The sequence below is a fragment of the Syngnathus acus genome, chromosome 13 (genome assembly GCF_901709675.1).
Source record: "Syngnathus acus chromosome 13, fSynAcu1.2, whole genome shotgun sequence".
Classification (NCBI taxonomy): Eukaryota; Metazoa; Chordata; class Actinopteri; order Syngnathiformes; family Syngnathidae; genus Syngnathus; species Syngnathus acus.
In genome coordinates, this window is record NC_051098.1 from 17002333 (window position 1) to 17017617 (window position 15285).

At 52.8% G+C, this 15285-nt stretch overlaps 4 protein-coding genes and 1 long non-coding RNA gene across 10 annotated transcripts; 2 read left to right on the forward strand and 3 right to left on the reverse strand.

Moving 5' to 3' along the window:
• Position 1: 1 nt before the first annotated feature.
• Positions 2–500, reverse strand: LOC119132242. The gene is made up of 3 exons (XR_005099827.1): positions 412–500; positions 167–245; positions 2–83 (listed from the first exon to the last, which is right to left on the reverse strand). It is a non-coding gene; the product is annotated as an uncharacterized LOC119132242 (long non-coding RNA).
• il15l (interleukin 15, like) lies at positions 244–2791 on the forward strand. 4 transcript variants are annotated; one of them, XM_037267337.1, is made up of 5 exons: positions 244–484; positions 572–916; positions 1410–1457; positions 1935–2072; positions 2322–2791. In XM_037267337.1, the coding sequence occupies exons 1-5, from the start codon at positions 482–484 to the stop codon at positions 2436–2438; spliced, it is 651 nt and encodes a 216-aa protein (XP_037123232.1). In that variant the 5' UTR covers positions 244–481; the 3' UTR covers positions 2439–2791. The 4 variants fall into 4 exon arrangements, 3 of the variants coding, with proteins under 3 accessions (XP_037123232.1, XP_037123230.1, XP_037123231.1); XR_005099826.1 differs by lacking the exon at positions 572–916 and having other exon boundaries at positions 244–425; positions 1413–1457; XM_037267335.1 differs by having other exon boundaries at positions 244–916.
• A 38-nt stretch (positions 2792–2829) lies between these two features.
• Positions 2830–3499, reverse strand: triap1 (TP53 regulated inhibitor of apoptosis 1). The gene has a single exon (XM_037267339.1). The coding sequence runs from the start codon at positions 3383–3385 to the stop codon at positions 3161–3163; it is 225 nt and encodes a 74-aa protein (XP_037123234.1). The 5' UTR covers positions 3386–3499; the 3' UTR covers positions 2830–3160.
• Positions 3500–3714: 215 nt separating this feature from the next.
• supt5h (SPT5 homolog, DSIF elongation factor subunit) lies at positions 3715–11606 on the forward strand. Its single transcript, XM_037267331.1, has 30 exons — positions 3715–3946; positions 4131–4233; positions 4766–4916; positions 5013–5081; positions 5276–5287; positions 5359–5428; positions 5520–5588; positions 5921–5986; positions 6079–6109; positions 6237–6305; positions 6375–6626; positions 6720–6809; positions 6870–6940; positions 7018–7123; positions 7519–7609; positions 7706–7842; positions 7976–8131; positions 8210–8356; positions 8445–8591; positions 8671–8796; positions 8888–8972; positions 9047–9157; positions 9321–9423; positions 9518–9624; positions 9723–9828; positions 9965–10123; positions 10529–10697; positions 10854–11051; positions 11122–11217; positions 11292–11606. Exons 2-30 carry the CDS (start codon positions 4150–4152, stop codon positions 11430–11432), a joined length of 3219 nt encoding a protein of 1072 aa, XP_037123226.1. The 5' UTR covers positions 3715–3946; positions 4131–4149; the 3' UTR covers positions 11433–11606.
• On the reverse strand, positions 11499–14315 carry rnaset2l (ribonuclease T2, like). 3 transcript variants are annotated; one of them, XM_037267334.1, is made up of 9 exons: positions 14158–14315; positions 13754–13994; positions 13205–13272; positions 12960–13017; positions 12817–12884; positions 12475–12588; positions 12349–12397; positions 12147–12221; positions 11499–12048 (listed from the first exon to the last, which is right to left on the reverse strand). In XM_037267334.1, exons 2-9 carry the CDS (start codon positions 13940–13942, stop codon positions 11878–11880), a joined length of 792 nt encoding a protein of 263 aa, XP_037123229.1. In that variant the 5' UTR covers positions 13943–13994; positions 14158–14315; the 3' UTR covers positions 11499–11877. The 3 variants fall into 3 exon arrangements, with proteins under 3 accessions (XP_037123229.1, XP_037123227.1, XP_037123228.1); XM_037267332.1 differs by having other exon boundaries at positions 13754–14069; XM_037267333.1 differs by having other exon boundaries at positions 13754–14005; positions 14158–14314.
• Between the last annotated feature and the right edge of the window lie 970 nt (positions 14316–15285).

The window sequence follows — 15285 nt, forward strand, 5'->3', positions numbered from 1 at the left end:
AGCCACTGATGAATCAATCGGCCGGCACTCGTCTTCTACGGCAGCGTAAGCTACAGTACGGCTCCAGCGGTCGGTCCGTTGGACTGGAAGGAATAGAAAAACAGTTCAGAGAAGTTATGAAATAAGCTTACATAAAGGATGGATGGATGGATGCATTAGTTCTCACCATGCTGCATGCTTGCCGGACAATGAGGTCGGCTGCGCGTCTTGGGCTTCCCATCCGGGAATAAGACGGGCGCTGCGTGCTGGGAAAGAGGGCGTTGCCGTCCGTCCGTCCGCCCGCCGCCGAGGACGAGAAGGAGAAGCAGAAGGAGGGCATGAGAAGGGGAGAGAGAGCCAAAGCCAAGAAGCTGAAAGCTGACAACAACGGCAGCGAGCGGGAGAGCAAAGACGGACGGACGGACGGCTCACATGCGGACGGACAGGTGCCAGAGTCCGACGCCGTTCATGCACTCCATGACGTTTGGTGCGCGTGCCTATCATGGATCATAGAGCCACCAAAAGGTCCCACCAAGACATCGGAAGCCTGCCAGCCATTTGGCTAGCAAGCAAAGAGCAAGGAGTGAGCGAACGAACGACCGAACGAGTGAGCAAGGAGCGAGCAAAGAGCGAACGAGTGAGCAAGGAGCGAGCAAAGAGCGAACGAGTGAGCAAGGAGCGAGCGAGCAGGCACAAGCGAGAAGCTTTCGCGGCGGCCCGCTTCGGCTCGGGCGCAGCCTGCCTGGCGTTCCTTGCTGGCGAGGAGCACGAGGATGACATGCCTACGAGAGGAAGGACTGCGACTGCGCCTGCCAAGCTCGTCGTCACCGTTTGCGTTTTGTGCCTGGCTTGTCTGCTGCGCGGCGGGGCGCGCGCGATGCCCAGTTTGGACTTGATGGAGCACGTGAAGGAGTTGCTCAGGGACGACGCCGCTTCGGTACAAATGGACCCGATTTCCTGCCTGGCTCTGTCCAATTTCGAACCCAATGCATGTTGTCTTTGCTCATTATTTCGCTGCCCAAAGCGCATCAGATATCGATTTGAACAAATCAACTCCATTTGGATACATTTCTAAACCTTACATTCAACTTCATTTCAAACTTGCCCATGTATTGCGCAAGGCCGGTGTAGTTTCAAGATTCAAGACTTTATATTTGACTTTGTTAGTTGTTTTTCATTTTGGAATACATTTACGAAGTGGGGGGCCAGACAGACGTTGCTTGAAGCAGTTCACTTTGCTCGGCAAAATAGTGGCGGCAGTGAAACGCAGCAGTTCTTTATTCGTATCCATCAAAAGTCACCATTATGGATTTTGCGATACCATAAATCTGAAGCCGCTCTACCTAATCAAGTGACTGACCACAGAGTGTGTCATCATCTAATCACGTCATCTGTGTGTGTGTGTGTGTGTGTGTGTGTGTGTGTGTCAGCAGTGCTCAGATTGCAAGTTGTACACCCCAACCTGGAGCGACTACAAGGTACGACTGTCATGTTATTGGTTTGACGGCTTTTTTTTTCTCTCTCTCAAATTTGAATGACGTTTACTCGAAGGTGCGAAACTTGAGTGTCGCTCACTGTATGTTGTTTTTAACCTCCAATAACTTATCATTGGATCATTTAGATCATAATATAATATGTTGTTATTTCATATACCAATATATTTGTCATCTAATCATTTCTATTTTCCTGAAACATTTTTGTATGCTTTTTTCTAACAATATTTAGGTACTTCTTTCCAAGATGTATTTGTTTGGGCTGAGTAAAAGAATAAAACCTCTATTTTTTTAACACAAAAAATGAAAATATTATACTAAAAAATGATTAAACATCCCTCCCGAGGCTATACGCTCTGAGCTTCGTGTACTCTGTTGACGTCACACACCTCCCTCTTCTTGTTGTTACTATTATCATGATATATATATATATATATATATTTTTTCTTCTTGTTTTGTCAGACGTGTCCCAAGGACACCCTAAAATGCTTCTCTGCAGAAGTCCGAGTTCTCGTCACAGAGTGGGAAAGAAGTGAAGGGAATGTTTTGAAACATTTGGAACGGGGCCTCAAGTTCTTAGAAGATGGTCCTCACAACCAGGTAAGCAGCCAAGAAAGAATGATATGCATTTGTGCGTATATATTGTGTATATATTATACATCCAACAAAGGTTAACCTTATGAAATTCAGTTGAGAAATAAGCAAAGTAAAATTGATTTTCAATGTCCACGCATTTCGTTTGATGAGAACAACGCCCCTCCCAACATGGTCACCACGAAGACACGCAAAATCCTAAAAGCTCCTCCCTTTTTGGGGTGTGTGGGTTTTTTTGATTGCCAATTTCTACAGAACCAGTCAGCGTGTGGTCCGTGTGAGCTCCACCCAGAAGAAAACGTCCAACACTTCTTGCAGGAACTTCAAAGGATTTTGGAGCGCATCAACTCAGCTTTTAGTGCCATTGCCTGAAATGGCTGTCAGCTACAAGGCACTTGCTGGCACTGCAAATCTCCGAAGGGAATTCTTTCGTACAGCAACTGGACTGGCGTGCGTCTCTTTGGTTTAGCAACTCCTCATATCCCGTCTTTGAACAGGTCCCACGACGATATTATTCGGAAAGCATCTATTTCATCAGCAATATCTCTCCCCTTTTTTTTTTTTTTTTTAATCAACGAACATAGTCTTCTTTTTTTTTCGTCGTCTGCTGCCATCTCTTTTTAACTACCATTCTTTCTCAGCCAGTTCGTTCGGCGGTGTATGCGCAAGTCAGTACCCTGGAGTATCATGTGAAAAATTCAATGATAACCTTTCAACCGACAAGTAGGTAAATTGATATTTTGAAATCACAAGTCACGGAAAATAGCTTGTTCAAATACCGTTGCCTTTATTTCATAAATAGCTTGCTCCCCCCCAAGAAAATGCAACACTTTGAAGAGAATTTGCCATTTTTGTACAGATTTGATGAAGACACTTGCAGTCGTGCACGTGGCGAGCATTTGTCATAAAGCCCAAGGTCCATCCCACAATGTTCGTCTAGTCCCGAACTGTGACTTTTCTATCTGTCGCCAGCGGCGTCGTTGTGAGGACAGAAAAACAAGAGCAAGTGTGCCGCCGCCATCTGATCAGGTCCGACAGCCTATAGGAAGCCGCAGTGTTGTTATTGGGAGGGGGGCTCGTCTCTTGTCTCTTTTTCAGCCATCGGGCTTGTCCTTGTTTGGACCCATGAAGTCCAGGCCGTCCACGGGGATGTCCTTGTCTTTGATAGCCTTCTGCACGCAGCGCTGGTACAGCCGGAAGCTGTCCGCACACGGCTCGGCGCCTCGCTCTCCCTTCAGGAACTTGTCGGCGAACCATCGGTTGAAACATTGGTCGTACTCCCGCTTGAGCTCCGTGCAAGCCTCGCCCACGCTGTTCATCTTTCGAGCGACGGGGAGGGAGAGAGAGAGAGCGAGAGAGAGAGAAATGCCCACGAAAACAAACGAGCCACTTTATGCTGCGCTCACGTCACGAGACGCGACCTGGGACCTCGACGTATGACGTCACATTCAAACAAAGATCCCCGGAGGAGGAAGACCGCTTACTCCTTCGTTTACTGCGGGACCCAAAAAGGCGCGTATAATAGACACCCAAAAATAATAATCGTAGTAGACACCCATTGAAAAAAGAAAACCTCGATAGGTGTTATTTGCCGTTGTTGTTTTTGCAAGCCCACCATCCCCTCGGGTTCATATCAGATGGCTCCATCCTGTCTGCTATCTGCTGGAGCCATCCAGTCAACATCGAGCTGCCTCCATCACAAGTTCCAAGTGAGACGTCTTTCTTTCCTCCTTTGCAGTCGCCCAAACCCTCGCGAGATTGGCCAGATCCCCCGAATTTTCGCGATTGATTCCAGCGGCTGCGAACGACGACCGCGAAACAAGGCAATCATTTTCATTTTGGCTTGTTTTGTCTCAGCCCCAAGCGATCAGCTGAAGACGGTACGCACAACTTGTGAAGCTCAAGAGCGGGGGGGTCGTCGTTTACAAATGTCCCGCTGGCGCCAAAGTCAACATCGCTTGGCTATGCTCGGCTAGGCCTGTGGATGTTAGCTTAGCTTTAGCACAGCAGCGGGCGGGTGGAGCGAGGTTGTCTTGATGTTTGTCTTCATTTGCGCTCCTGCAGTCACGCGGCGCCCTAAAACATGTCTGACAGCGACGACAGCGACTTCTCCGACAACCAAAGCGAGCGCAGCAGCGACGGGGAAGCCGAAGAGGTGGAGAATGAGGTAGGCTCGTGCTAATGCTAATGCCAACCATTGACACATCAACCAAGGCGCCGGACTTTCCTTCTTTAAGAGTTTGTGTGTGTGTGCGCGCCTCTTTTGCCTTAATTTCCCTGCACAACTATGGGCGAAACGATAACTATGATTGTCGTCATGCTCTGCTCTTCATGTTTGGAAACCCACGTTGTATTATTACTACGGCAATGTTTGTCAACAAACCATGTTTTTCCACAATTGTCAGTGCCACATTCATTTTTTAAATAAATGTATTTCTGATACAATGTATATGAATTAAATTGCAGGTACCATTAGCAAACATTGTTTTGCACCTGATGTGGTTCATTAGAATACGGATGATATTAGTTTTTTGTGTTTGTTCCAAAACACATTTGAAAATCTGAAATCTCAATGCAATAGTGAGCATACAAGTATTGCAGTTAGATCTTCTTCTTTTTTTTTTTTTAACTCTTCCAGCCCTTATTCGTAGATAGCGTGTCAAGCAGGTCATACGAAATTCATTCACGTTGGCATTCAGGAGGAGCCGGCCAGCCCCGTGGGGAGCGACAAGGTGGCTGAGGAGGAAGGTGAGGACCTGGATGATGAGTATGATGAAGAGGAGGAAGAGGACGACGACGACCGTCCTCGGAAGAAGCCGCGTCACAGAGGCTTCATCCTGGACGAAGCCGGTACAAAATCTCGATTGAATGTTGTTATGATTTTTTTATTTTTTTTTATCAAGCTTTCTCCTCCCACGAGTCCTCAACTCTTGTTTTTCCTCTCAGATGTGGACGACGAGGATGAGGATGAAGAAGACCAATGGGGGGAAGGAGCTGAGGACATCCTGGAGAAAGGTGCGAATTCTCCTTAGTAGCGGCTCAACTGCTGCTAAGTCTGCTCCCGGTCTGTGGCCATCAATGTCTGCTCACGGTCTGTGGCCACCAATGTCTGCTCTGTTCTTCTGCCATCATGCTTTGTGTGACCCAACCCGCCTCCAATCTCCTCATTCTACTTTTGTGACCTTCTATTTTCTCCTCCTCTCGCACAGAGGAGGCTGAAGGTAAGTGGCCGTGTTGGCGTGCGCCACACTTGTTGACGACGTCGGGGGTGACGCCAAGCGCCTGCTTTCAGTGTCCAACATCGACCACGTGGTCCTGGATGACGACCACTCGGGTTCCAGGAGGCTCCAGAACCTCTGGAGGTGAGAGGGAGGCCGTTTTTGCCATTGGGCTGCGGCGTTGCCACTAGGTGCTGAACGGCTGCTAACAGATTTGCCTGTTTGGCGTGCGCAGGGACTCTCGAGAGGAGGAGCTGGGCGAATACTACATGAGGAAGTACGCCAAGTCCTCCGGAGTGGAGCAGTGAGTATTTCTAGATTCCTCTGACCAAATGAGGATTTGGAGAGTTCACCGCCGATCTCTCTTTGTTCATGTTGGAGGAGCGGCGGATTTGCCCACAAAGTGGCCTTTGAAATACTTGTTGGGTGAAAACGCTGCAATCCCAAATCAGGCTTTTCGTCAGAAATGAGCGGAAAGAAACCTTAAGTTGCGACAAGCCCCTATTCGTCCCCATTTAGTTTCTTGTCTTCAGCTGAAGGGCCTTCAAAAGCGGTTGCAGCTATTGGCTTCGATAAATGTGCAAAGCATCAATATTCCAAATGCCATCCAGCCTATTCCTCCTCTGTGGCGTGCAGCTACTCGGGAGGGTCGGAGGAGCTCTCTGACGACATCACCCAGCAGCAGCTTCTTCCGGGTGTCAAGTATGTAAACACCGCTTTAGCAAGCTGTGGCGGCGGCCAGCGCACGCAATCACGTCGTGTTCTAACTGCTCCGCTGCATTTGTCAACATCAGGGATCCTAATCTGTGGACTGTCAAGTGCAAGGTGCGATTCCTACGCACACACACACACACACACACACACACACACACACACACACACACACACACACACACACACACACACACACACACACACACACTTGCTCATGGGGTCCCTCCCGTCTTCACAGATTGGGGAGGAGAGGGCGACCGCCATCGCACTGATGAGGAAGTTCATCGCCTATCAGTTCACGGACACGGTAAGAAGCTCGTCGGAACGCTGGGCACGAGTGGGAAGCCGCTGACCCGCCCTCGCTCGGCCTTCGCAGCCGCTCCAGATCAAGTCGGTGGTGGCCCCGGACCACGTGAAAGGTTACATCTACGTGGAGTCCTACAAGCAGACGCACGTGAAAGCTGCCATCGAGGGCATCGGAAACCTTCGCATGGGCTTGTGGAAGCAGCAGATGGTTCCCATTAAGGAGATGACGGATGTCCTCAAGGTGGTCAAAGAGGTCACCAACCTGAAGCCCAAATCCTGGGTCAGGCTCAAACGAGGCCTGTACAAAGAAGACATCGCGCAGGTAACTCGCACCATTGTTTCCAAAGAAAATGTGTGCAAGTTGAGGCCTGTGACTGATAAGACGGTGTATTTGTGTGCTTTGCTCTCCCTCCAGGTGGACTACGTTGAGCCCAGCCAGAACACCATCTCCCTCAAAATGATCCCTCGCATCGAACTGGACCGCATCAAAGCCAAGATGAGCTTGGTAGGTCGCTGGCACGTGCACGCGCATTAGTGCTTTGTCCGATTCCTTGCGTGTCTGCAGAAAGACTGGTATGCCAAGAGGAAGAAGTTCAAGAGGCCCGCTCAGAGGCTCTTTGATGCAGAAAAAATCAGGTCCGCACATAGCAGCACCAAGTCTGCCGCCTGCTGTCCGTGTATGGCGCAGTGACACCTGCGTGTTTGATTGACAGGTCGCTCGGCGGGGAGGTCAGTCACGACGGCGACTTCATGATCTTCGAAGGCAATCGTTACAGCCGCAAAGGATTCCTGTTCAAGAGCTTCGCCATGTCGGCAGTGGTGAGCAGCGAGCGAGCGAGCGAGCGTTCCGCGTGACTCCAATCGTAATCGGTTGCTCCATTTTTTTTTTCTTCTTCATTTTGTTTTTTTTAACCCAACTAAGAGGGCTACAAGTAACTATTGTGTAGATAATTGCTTCATTGATTGCAAGGGCTAACTGGAGAAGATGGATGTTTAGGCTTGCTACGAGCTGTTTTGTGTAATCCGCAAATTTCCTGCCTCTGGACCACTATCAGTCAAGTGTCTAATCACTCTGCTTTCATATGGAAATGAAATTCCCCCAAAAGATAGTTCCGCAGATGAGATGGACCAACAGTCCATCACCCTGCATCCCATTTAAAGCCGACCCACGGGTCTCGTCACGTGTGCGTGCGTGTGCATGTCTCCTCTGACAGATCACAGATGGCGTGAAGCCCACACTGTCCGAGTTGGAGAAGTTTGAAGACCAGCCGGAAGGAATCGACTTGGAGGTGGTCAGCGAATCAGGTTGGCGTGCGTTTTGTTTGCTCGAAGATGTGTGTGTGTGTGTCTGGGGGGGGGGTCGATTTGCCGCAAGCAATCGCAGTTTGTGTCTCTCTGCAGGCAAGGAACGTGAGCACAACCTGCAGGCGGGCGACAACGTGGAGGTGTGCGAGGGGGAGCTGATCAACCTGCAGGGGAAGATCCTCAGCGTGGACGGCAACAAGATCACCATCATGCCCAAACACGAAGACCTCAAGGTGCGCCTTTCTTTTGAGAAAGCTTCCTTCCTGATTTGCAGCATGCGTGCTGTGCTCTTCCTGACCCCACTGCTCACGTTGGGTCTCAACATGTCCACTTGGAAGAAGTATACCTTTATTGTCTTCACTTTAGGACCCCCTGGAGTTTCCAGCTCAAGAGTTAAAGAAATATTTCCGAATGGGCGACCACGTGAAAGTGATCGCCGGCCGATACGAAGGTGACACCGGCCTCATCGTACGCGTAGAGGAGAACTTTGTCATCCTCTTCTCCGATCTCACCATGCACGAGGTAGCTCCTCGGTCCGTCGTGTCGGCCGTCTGGATTTCGGATTTCATCGTCTGTGTTTTTTTGCCTGCCTGCCTGCAGCTGAAGGTGTTGCCCAGAGATCTGCAGCTCTGCTCAGAAACGGCGTCTGGCGTAGACGCGGGGGGGCAGCACGAGTGGGGGGAGTTGGTCCAGCTGGACCCGCAGACGGTGGGCGTTATCGTGCGGCTGGAGAGAGAAACCTTCCAGGTAAACCGCCAGGCGTAAACCACCGCCGCGACGCTCGCATGCTCGGTCAACGCTTGAGCGCCGCACCACGCCGCTCGTCCTCCGGCAGGTCCTCAACATGCACGGCAAAGTGCTGACGGTGCGCCACCAGGCGGTCAACCGGAAGAAGGACAACCGCTTTGCCGTGGCCTTGGACTCGGAGGAGAACAACATCCACGTCAAAGACATCGTGAAGGTCATCGACGGGCCGCACTCGGTAAGGGCGCTCGGGACTGGCTGCCTTTGCCCGGCGAGTCTGCTCCCTCCGGTTGAGACGCGTGTGCGCCCGCCCGCAGGGCCGCGAAGGCGAGATCCGCCACCTTTTCCGAGGATTCGCCTTCCTGCACTGCAAGAAGCTGGTGGAGAACGGAGGGATGTTTGTCTGCAAGACACGCCACCTGGTGTTGGCCGGCGGCTCCAAGGTAACTCCGTCTGGATCTGGGAAAAAACGGTTGTCGGCGATCCGAGACGGAAGGAGGCTCCTTCCATCGTAACGACGGCGCCGTGTTTCAGCCCAGAGACGTGACCAACTTCACGGTGGGCGGCTTCGCTCCCATGAGCCCTCGCATCAGCAGCCCCGTGCATCACGGCGGCGGTGGTAAGCGGCGCCAGCCCGCTGCTGAGCCGAGCCGAGCCGAGGCCTCGCGTCTGATGACGCCGCTCGCCCCGCAGGTGCTCAACAGCGAGGAGGAGGAGGGGGAGGCGGCATGGGGCGGGGCCGAGGACGACGGGACAACGAGCTGATTGGTCAGACCGTTCGCATCTCGCAGGGTCCATACAAAGGTAAGCGGCCACCCCATCAGCTTCAGTTGGTCACTCCCAATCCGTTGCAAAGCAAAAAAGGAATACAGATGATCTGATTTTGTTTTTTGTTTTTCCCTTTCATGTGGTTTTGCGTTTTCCTAGCAATGTTTTACGCCCTAATGTCCGTCCGCTCTTTCGCCAGGCTACATCGGTGTGGTGAAGGACGCCACAGAGTCCACGGCCAGAGTGGAGCTCCACTCCACCTGTCAGACCATCTCCGTGGACAGACAGCGCTTGACTGCCATGCAAGCCAGCCGTCGTTTTTGCTTTTGAACCGTGCGTCAGCGCTGCCGCCTTGCTGACACGGCGTGCTTGGCTTGGCCTCTCTCTGCTTTGCAGGGGTGCGCAGAAACACAGCGGCATGACCTCCACCCACGGGCGCACGCCCATGTACGGCTCGGGCTCCCGGACGCCCATGTGCGGCTCTCAGACGCCGCTGCATGACGGTGAGCAATGGCGCTTCATGATTTGGAGCCATCAGAAAGCCAAGAACGCGACATGACCAGTACAGTACACCGACCTCGTACCGCTTTCTGCCGAACAGGGAGCCGTACGCCTCACAGCGGCTCGCAGACGCCGCTGCACGATGGCAGCAGGACGCCTGGCCAGAGCGGGGCCTGGGACCCCAATAACCCCAACACGCCGTCCAGGTGAAGCCCACACGTTTGGGCCAAAAATAGCTGCAATTGATATTTTGCTGCCAGGCCAGGCCAGGCCAGGCCAGGCCAGGCCAGGCCAGGGGGAATCGCTGGCCTTGTGCTGATGCGCAAAATGTTCACATTGCAGGAACGACGAGGAGTACGACTTTGGCTTTGACGACGAGCCCTCGCCCTCGCCTCAGGGCTACGGGGGGACCCCCAACCCCCAGACGCCAGGTTACCCGGAAGTACCATCTCCGCAGGTCAACAATCAATACAACCCTCAGACGCCGGGCACGCCTGCCATGTGAGTGGAATCTCGCCAAGGCGGCGGCCCCACTGGGTCTTTGTTTTGTTCCCCTTTTTCACATTGTCACGCTTCCATTTTTCCTCTTCCTTCAACTTCAAACAAGTATTTGGCGGGCGCAGTCCCACATTCCTTCAACATCTATTTGAAATTGTTCCACATCATTCCTCATGGTTCCATAATTACGTACTTCTGCTTATATTTCTTTTCAGGCCATGTCATGTCATTGAACCATTTTTCTTAGCAGCCTCCCTCACGTAGGAAAATGTTCAATGCAGCAAGCAAAGCTGCCGGCCGCTGTCTCGTGTTCCAACTTGTGTTCCACCTTGTGTGCCCACTTTGTGTGCCCACTTTGTGTGCCCACCTTGTGTTCCACCTTGTGTTCCACTTTGTGTGCCCGTGCAGGTACAACACGGAGCAATATTCTCCTTACACCGCCCCCTCCCCCCAAGGCTCCTACCAGCCCAGTCCTAGTCCTCAGAGCTACCACCAGGTGGCGCCCTCGCCGGTAGGCTACCAGAACACCCACTCTCCGGCCAGCTACCACCCCACGCCGTCCCCCATGGCCTACCAGGTAACGTCTCTCCGTGGCTTGACCCGACCGACTCGTGGGACTCGACGGGCGGCTGTCAGATGGCGACGGCAAACGCGAGACGTCGACTTACGAGTCGACGTCTAAGGAGATCTCTGAACATTGTCTGCTCGTCTTTGATCACGGATCATCCCGCAGGCCAGCCCCAGTCCGAGTCCGGTGGGCTACAGCCCCATGACGCCCGGAGCGCCATCTCCCGGCGGCTACAACCCCCACACACCGGGCTCCAACATCGAGCAGGGCGGCAGCGACTGGGTGACCACCGACATTCTCGTGCGGGTCAAGGACTCCTTCATGGACTTGATGGGACAGACGGGAGTCATCCGCAGCGTCACGGTGAGAGTTCACCGTAGCAAGCGTTCATTCAGAGGAAAGACTTGTGACCGAGCCCGGGCGTCTTTTGCAGGGCGGCATGTGCTCCGTCTTCATGCAGGAGTCGGAGAAGGTGGTGAGCGTCAGCGGCGAGCACCTGGAGCCCGTCACGCCGACCAAGAACGACAAGGTAAGCCGGCCCGGCCCGGCTCAGCCCGGCCGCTCGTACGCGTCCTGGGACTTGAGCGCTGTGTCTGCCCGCAGGTGAAGGTGATACTGGGAGAGCACCGGGAGGCCACGGGCACCCTGCTGAGCATCGACGGAGACGACGGCATCGTGCGCAAAGTTCTGGACAACCAACTCATGATCCTCAACCTGCGGTTCCTGGGATGTCTGGGCCACTGAGGCCGTAAGAAAAACACCCATTTGTGTTTAGCTGTCACGTGACGCTTTTCCTCCAAATGCTGCTTTTTGTTCTTCCTCGTTTTTCATTTTTTCTTAGTTCATCAGCACAATTATTACCAGCGCCGTCAGATTTGAGTCACGCACGAATGTCAATAAAGTATGAAACAGGCCACATGGGATTGTGTCCACATGGCTTCATTTAGGCAAGGAAAAGGAAAGAGCAACCAAACAGAAGAGCGAGCGAGCGAGCGAGCGGGCGGGCGGGTGGGTGGCTGGTCGGGGGGAAAAAAGGCCAGAAAGAAAAAAGCAAAGTTGGAAGGGCTCAGCTCCAGACTGAGCTGGGTTCAGATTTTCTGATGCATGGACAGGTTTTTTTTTTTTTTGAAGGAATGTTTGCTCAGCGGGTCGTGCCCGTCCGTCCGTCCGCCTTTTAGTGGCAGAGACGTCAGTCGCAGGGCCGCGACGGGCGCCGCCAGTCGATGGGCAGCAAGTAGAAGGTCCCCTGGGCCGGGCAGGGGTGACCTTGAGAGATGGGGGTCACGTCCGCGGCGTGCTCGCAGCCGACGGTCAGGTTGCGAGACAGGCGGATCTTAACCTGGAACCAAACCTCGCGCCCCTGAAAGATAAGGCGCACACATCCAAGTGGTGAGAGTAGATGGCAAACAAACAAACAAACCAACCAAATGTCTGACGAGAGAAGAAAGAGCGAGCCACCTTGTCGTCTTTGATGCACTGAATCTCACACGCGTGGCCGAGCAGAGGAGCCAGCACGTCCTGCACCTCAGACAGCTGCACGCAAGTCAACATACTTCAAAGGCAGCCATTGCATTTGTGGATTGAGCTGCTCTTTTGCCGGCCGGGACATGCTTTTGCACTTCACGTGTTGACGTAGCATGTCGGGTCGGTCGGTCGTTACCTTGTAAGGTCGATCGCAGGATGGCTTGATCCCGGCGTCCTCCAGGGCTCTGTGACACACGCACACGTTTGGTCAAAGCTGTTGTCGTGGTAACGCAGGCTATGTCCGCCTTACGCGTGTGCTCACTTGCGGAGGTCGAAGCGGCCTCGGAGCTTGAGACACGTCTGGAAGTATCTGAGCGGAGAGTTGAGGCCTTCCACGCACGCTGCGCACGTGCCGTGTTTCTCCCACTCGTCCCTCCTGAAAGCCAATTTTGCCCAGCCACATCATCCTTCCTTCCTTCCTTCCTTCCTCCCTCCCTCCCTCCCTCCAGTGGCTGCTTTTCATCCACTCTGATTGCCGATGTTTGCCGTTTCCGCCGCGTGTGAGACAGGACAGGCGAGCGAGCGAGTTTGCGTGCGACTTTGCGCTCGCTTCACGGCCCAATCTGTTTGGCGCCGCCGACCGAAACGCCGCACGTTCTCTCACCAGAAATGGAAGCTGGATCTACTTTTCAACAAGGACGGCCAGCACTCTTCCAGCGCGTCCTGCAGCTCCTGAGGGAAGCGCCAGTCATGGCCAAGCTTGCACTCAAACATTGAGGCCGCCCGCCCGCCCACCAATGGCCTTACCTGCACGTCGGAGAAGAACATGGGCCAACACCTGCAGCATTGTTGCACCTTCATGGGCCTGAGAAGACAAGGCACATCGCAAGTTGAGCTGCGGTGGCTTTGCCCCGTTGATTGCCTTTGGAAGGCGCGCCTCGCGTCGGGATGATCCAAACGGCCGGCGCTCTCGCCGTGATCGCTCGAGACATGCGATCGTTCATTTGAGTTGGAGTCACCCAATGGGATGCTGTGAGACTTTAGCGCTTTACCACAGGCCGTGGATGGTCCAGGTGTCGACGTGCTCGGGAATGGTGCAGAGAGAAGCGTTGTCCAACGACTGAGCCCACACCGCAAGGCAAAAACAAACACGCAAGGTCACGAGCCAAGCAAGTCTTTCCACATTGCTTCTCTGTCATTGGTTCATGTTATGACTGTTGTTCTTTTTCTTTCTTTCTTGCTTTCTTGCTTGCTTGCTTCTTTCCCTGCTTGCTTTCTTGCTTTCTTGCTTGCTTGCTTCTTTCCCTGCTAGCTTGCTTCTTTCCCTGCTTGCTTGCTTTTCCCTCCATGCTTGCTTTTCCCTCCATGCATGCTTCCTTCTTTCCCTTCTTTCCAAGGGTGACTCATTGTTTCTCTCCCACCTCAAAGGTTGCGGCTTCCATCCTCACCCCTCGTAGTTGTTGTATAGCATTTGTACAATGACACTAAAGGCATTCTTTTCCTTGCGTCCTTCCCTCCTTGCTCTCCTTTCATGCCATCTCACGAGAAAGAAGATCGAACTACGCGGTACGTGTCTCGATGATGGCCGCGTTGAAGGTCACCTGGCAGAAGGCCGCCGGCCACTGCATCGTGAAGACCACGCACGTCCACGTGCAAGACATCTCGTTGCCAGCCGCTCCATGGTATGGGTCGCCATCGTAGGCGGTCCCCTCATCTTGCGGCAGCGCTGCTATCCTCACGCAGGCCAGCAGGGGCAGCAGCCAGCGCAACATCTTCAACCTCCTTCGCATGCGTGGGTCACTCGAATGTGGGGGAGAAGGAGGCAGAGTCCGGGGCACCCAGCTCCCTCAGACCAATTTCACCGTCAGAGGAAAAAAGCAAACCGATGAAAGAGCACATTGGCGTATGGCACGCTTCCTGCAAAAGATCGGACCCGAGTTGCCCGCCCTTGCCTGCAAAAGCCGGACGGACAGATGGACACAAGTTATTTTGCTGTTGCACTTACCAGAAAGGTGCGACTGCTCACTCACGTTGGCGCCCAAAAAAGAGAAGTGAAGTGAAAACAAAACCTTTGACGGCTTGTTCCTTGTTCTAAACTTGCATGTGAAAAGCCTGCCCCTGCCACCTGCCACTCGTCGTGAGTTCGGAGAAAAAGAAGAAGTAACACCAAACCGTTGCGAACGTTGGCGGATGGATTGCCCGCCCGTCACCACACGACATTTGCACTCAAAAGTCCATGATGAGAAGGCAAAATACTTTCAGAACACACAAAAGATCATCATTTCTATGGTTGAAAAAAAAAAGTCACAACCTTCTCGCAGTAACATATCCAAGTTGGAAAAAATCATTTCTCATTTTTGCGTCCATGTTGTGCATCGCACGTGCCCACAAAATGGGAGGAATCAGGTCAAAGGTCACAAAGGAAGTCAAACATTTGTCACCTTCATGTCCACCCACCGAGAGTGCATGATTGTACTTCCTGTCGCATGACAACATCAGAATTTGGAGTAGCAGGAAACAGGAAGCAGCCGCCGGCGGACCGGCCAAGCACGCAGCACCACTCGTACAAAAGAGACAAACACACACACAAACGCACAGTACACAATCACACACATACATTCGTCAACACACACTAGACCGGACGTGGGCAAACTACGGCCCGCGGGCCACATCCGGCCCACGGGGCCGTTTAATCCGGCCCGCCAAACCTGAATAAATTGTATTAGTAATTTTTTGGGGGGCATTTTCCCTGCAATTACTATGTTTCCCCAGTAGATGGGGAAGCGCATTTACTCCCGGGGGGAAGCGCACGGCAACTGGTGATGTGCTTTCCAGTTCTTTTAAGTGAGTTGAATCTTTAGAATCAGTTCATTCAAAAGATTCGTTCAAACGAATCGTTCAACGAATCGTCCACCCCCCCCCCCCCCCCCCCCCACACACACACACACACACACACGCACACACTGAACAGGAAGTTGCGTCACTGACTGGTCTCGTTCGTGGAGGGGAAATTACGTCAGTGACTCGTAAAGTCCCTCCTCCATCTATCGCTCGCTGCTGATTAGTCGTTCGCGAAGATTCACGAGTGAGTGACAGACAGCATTGCTGCTATACCAGCCAACACACGTTATGC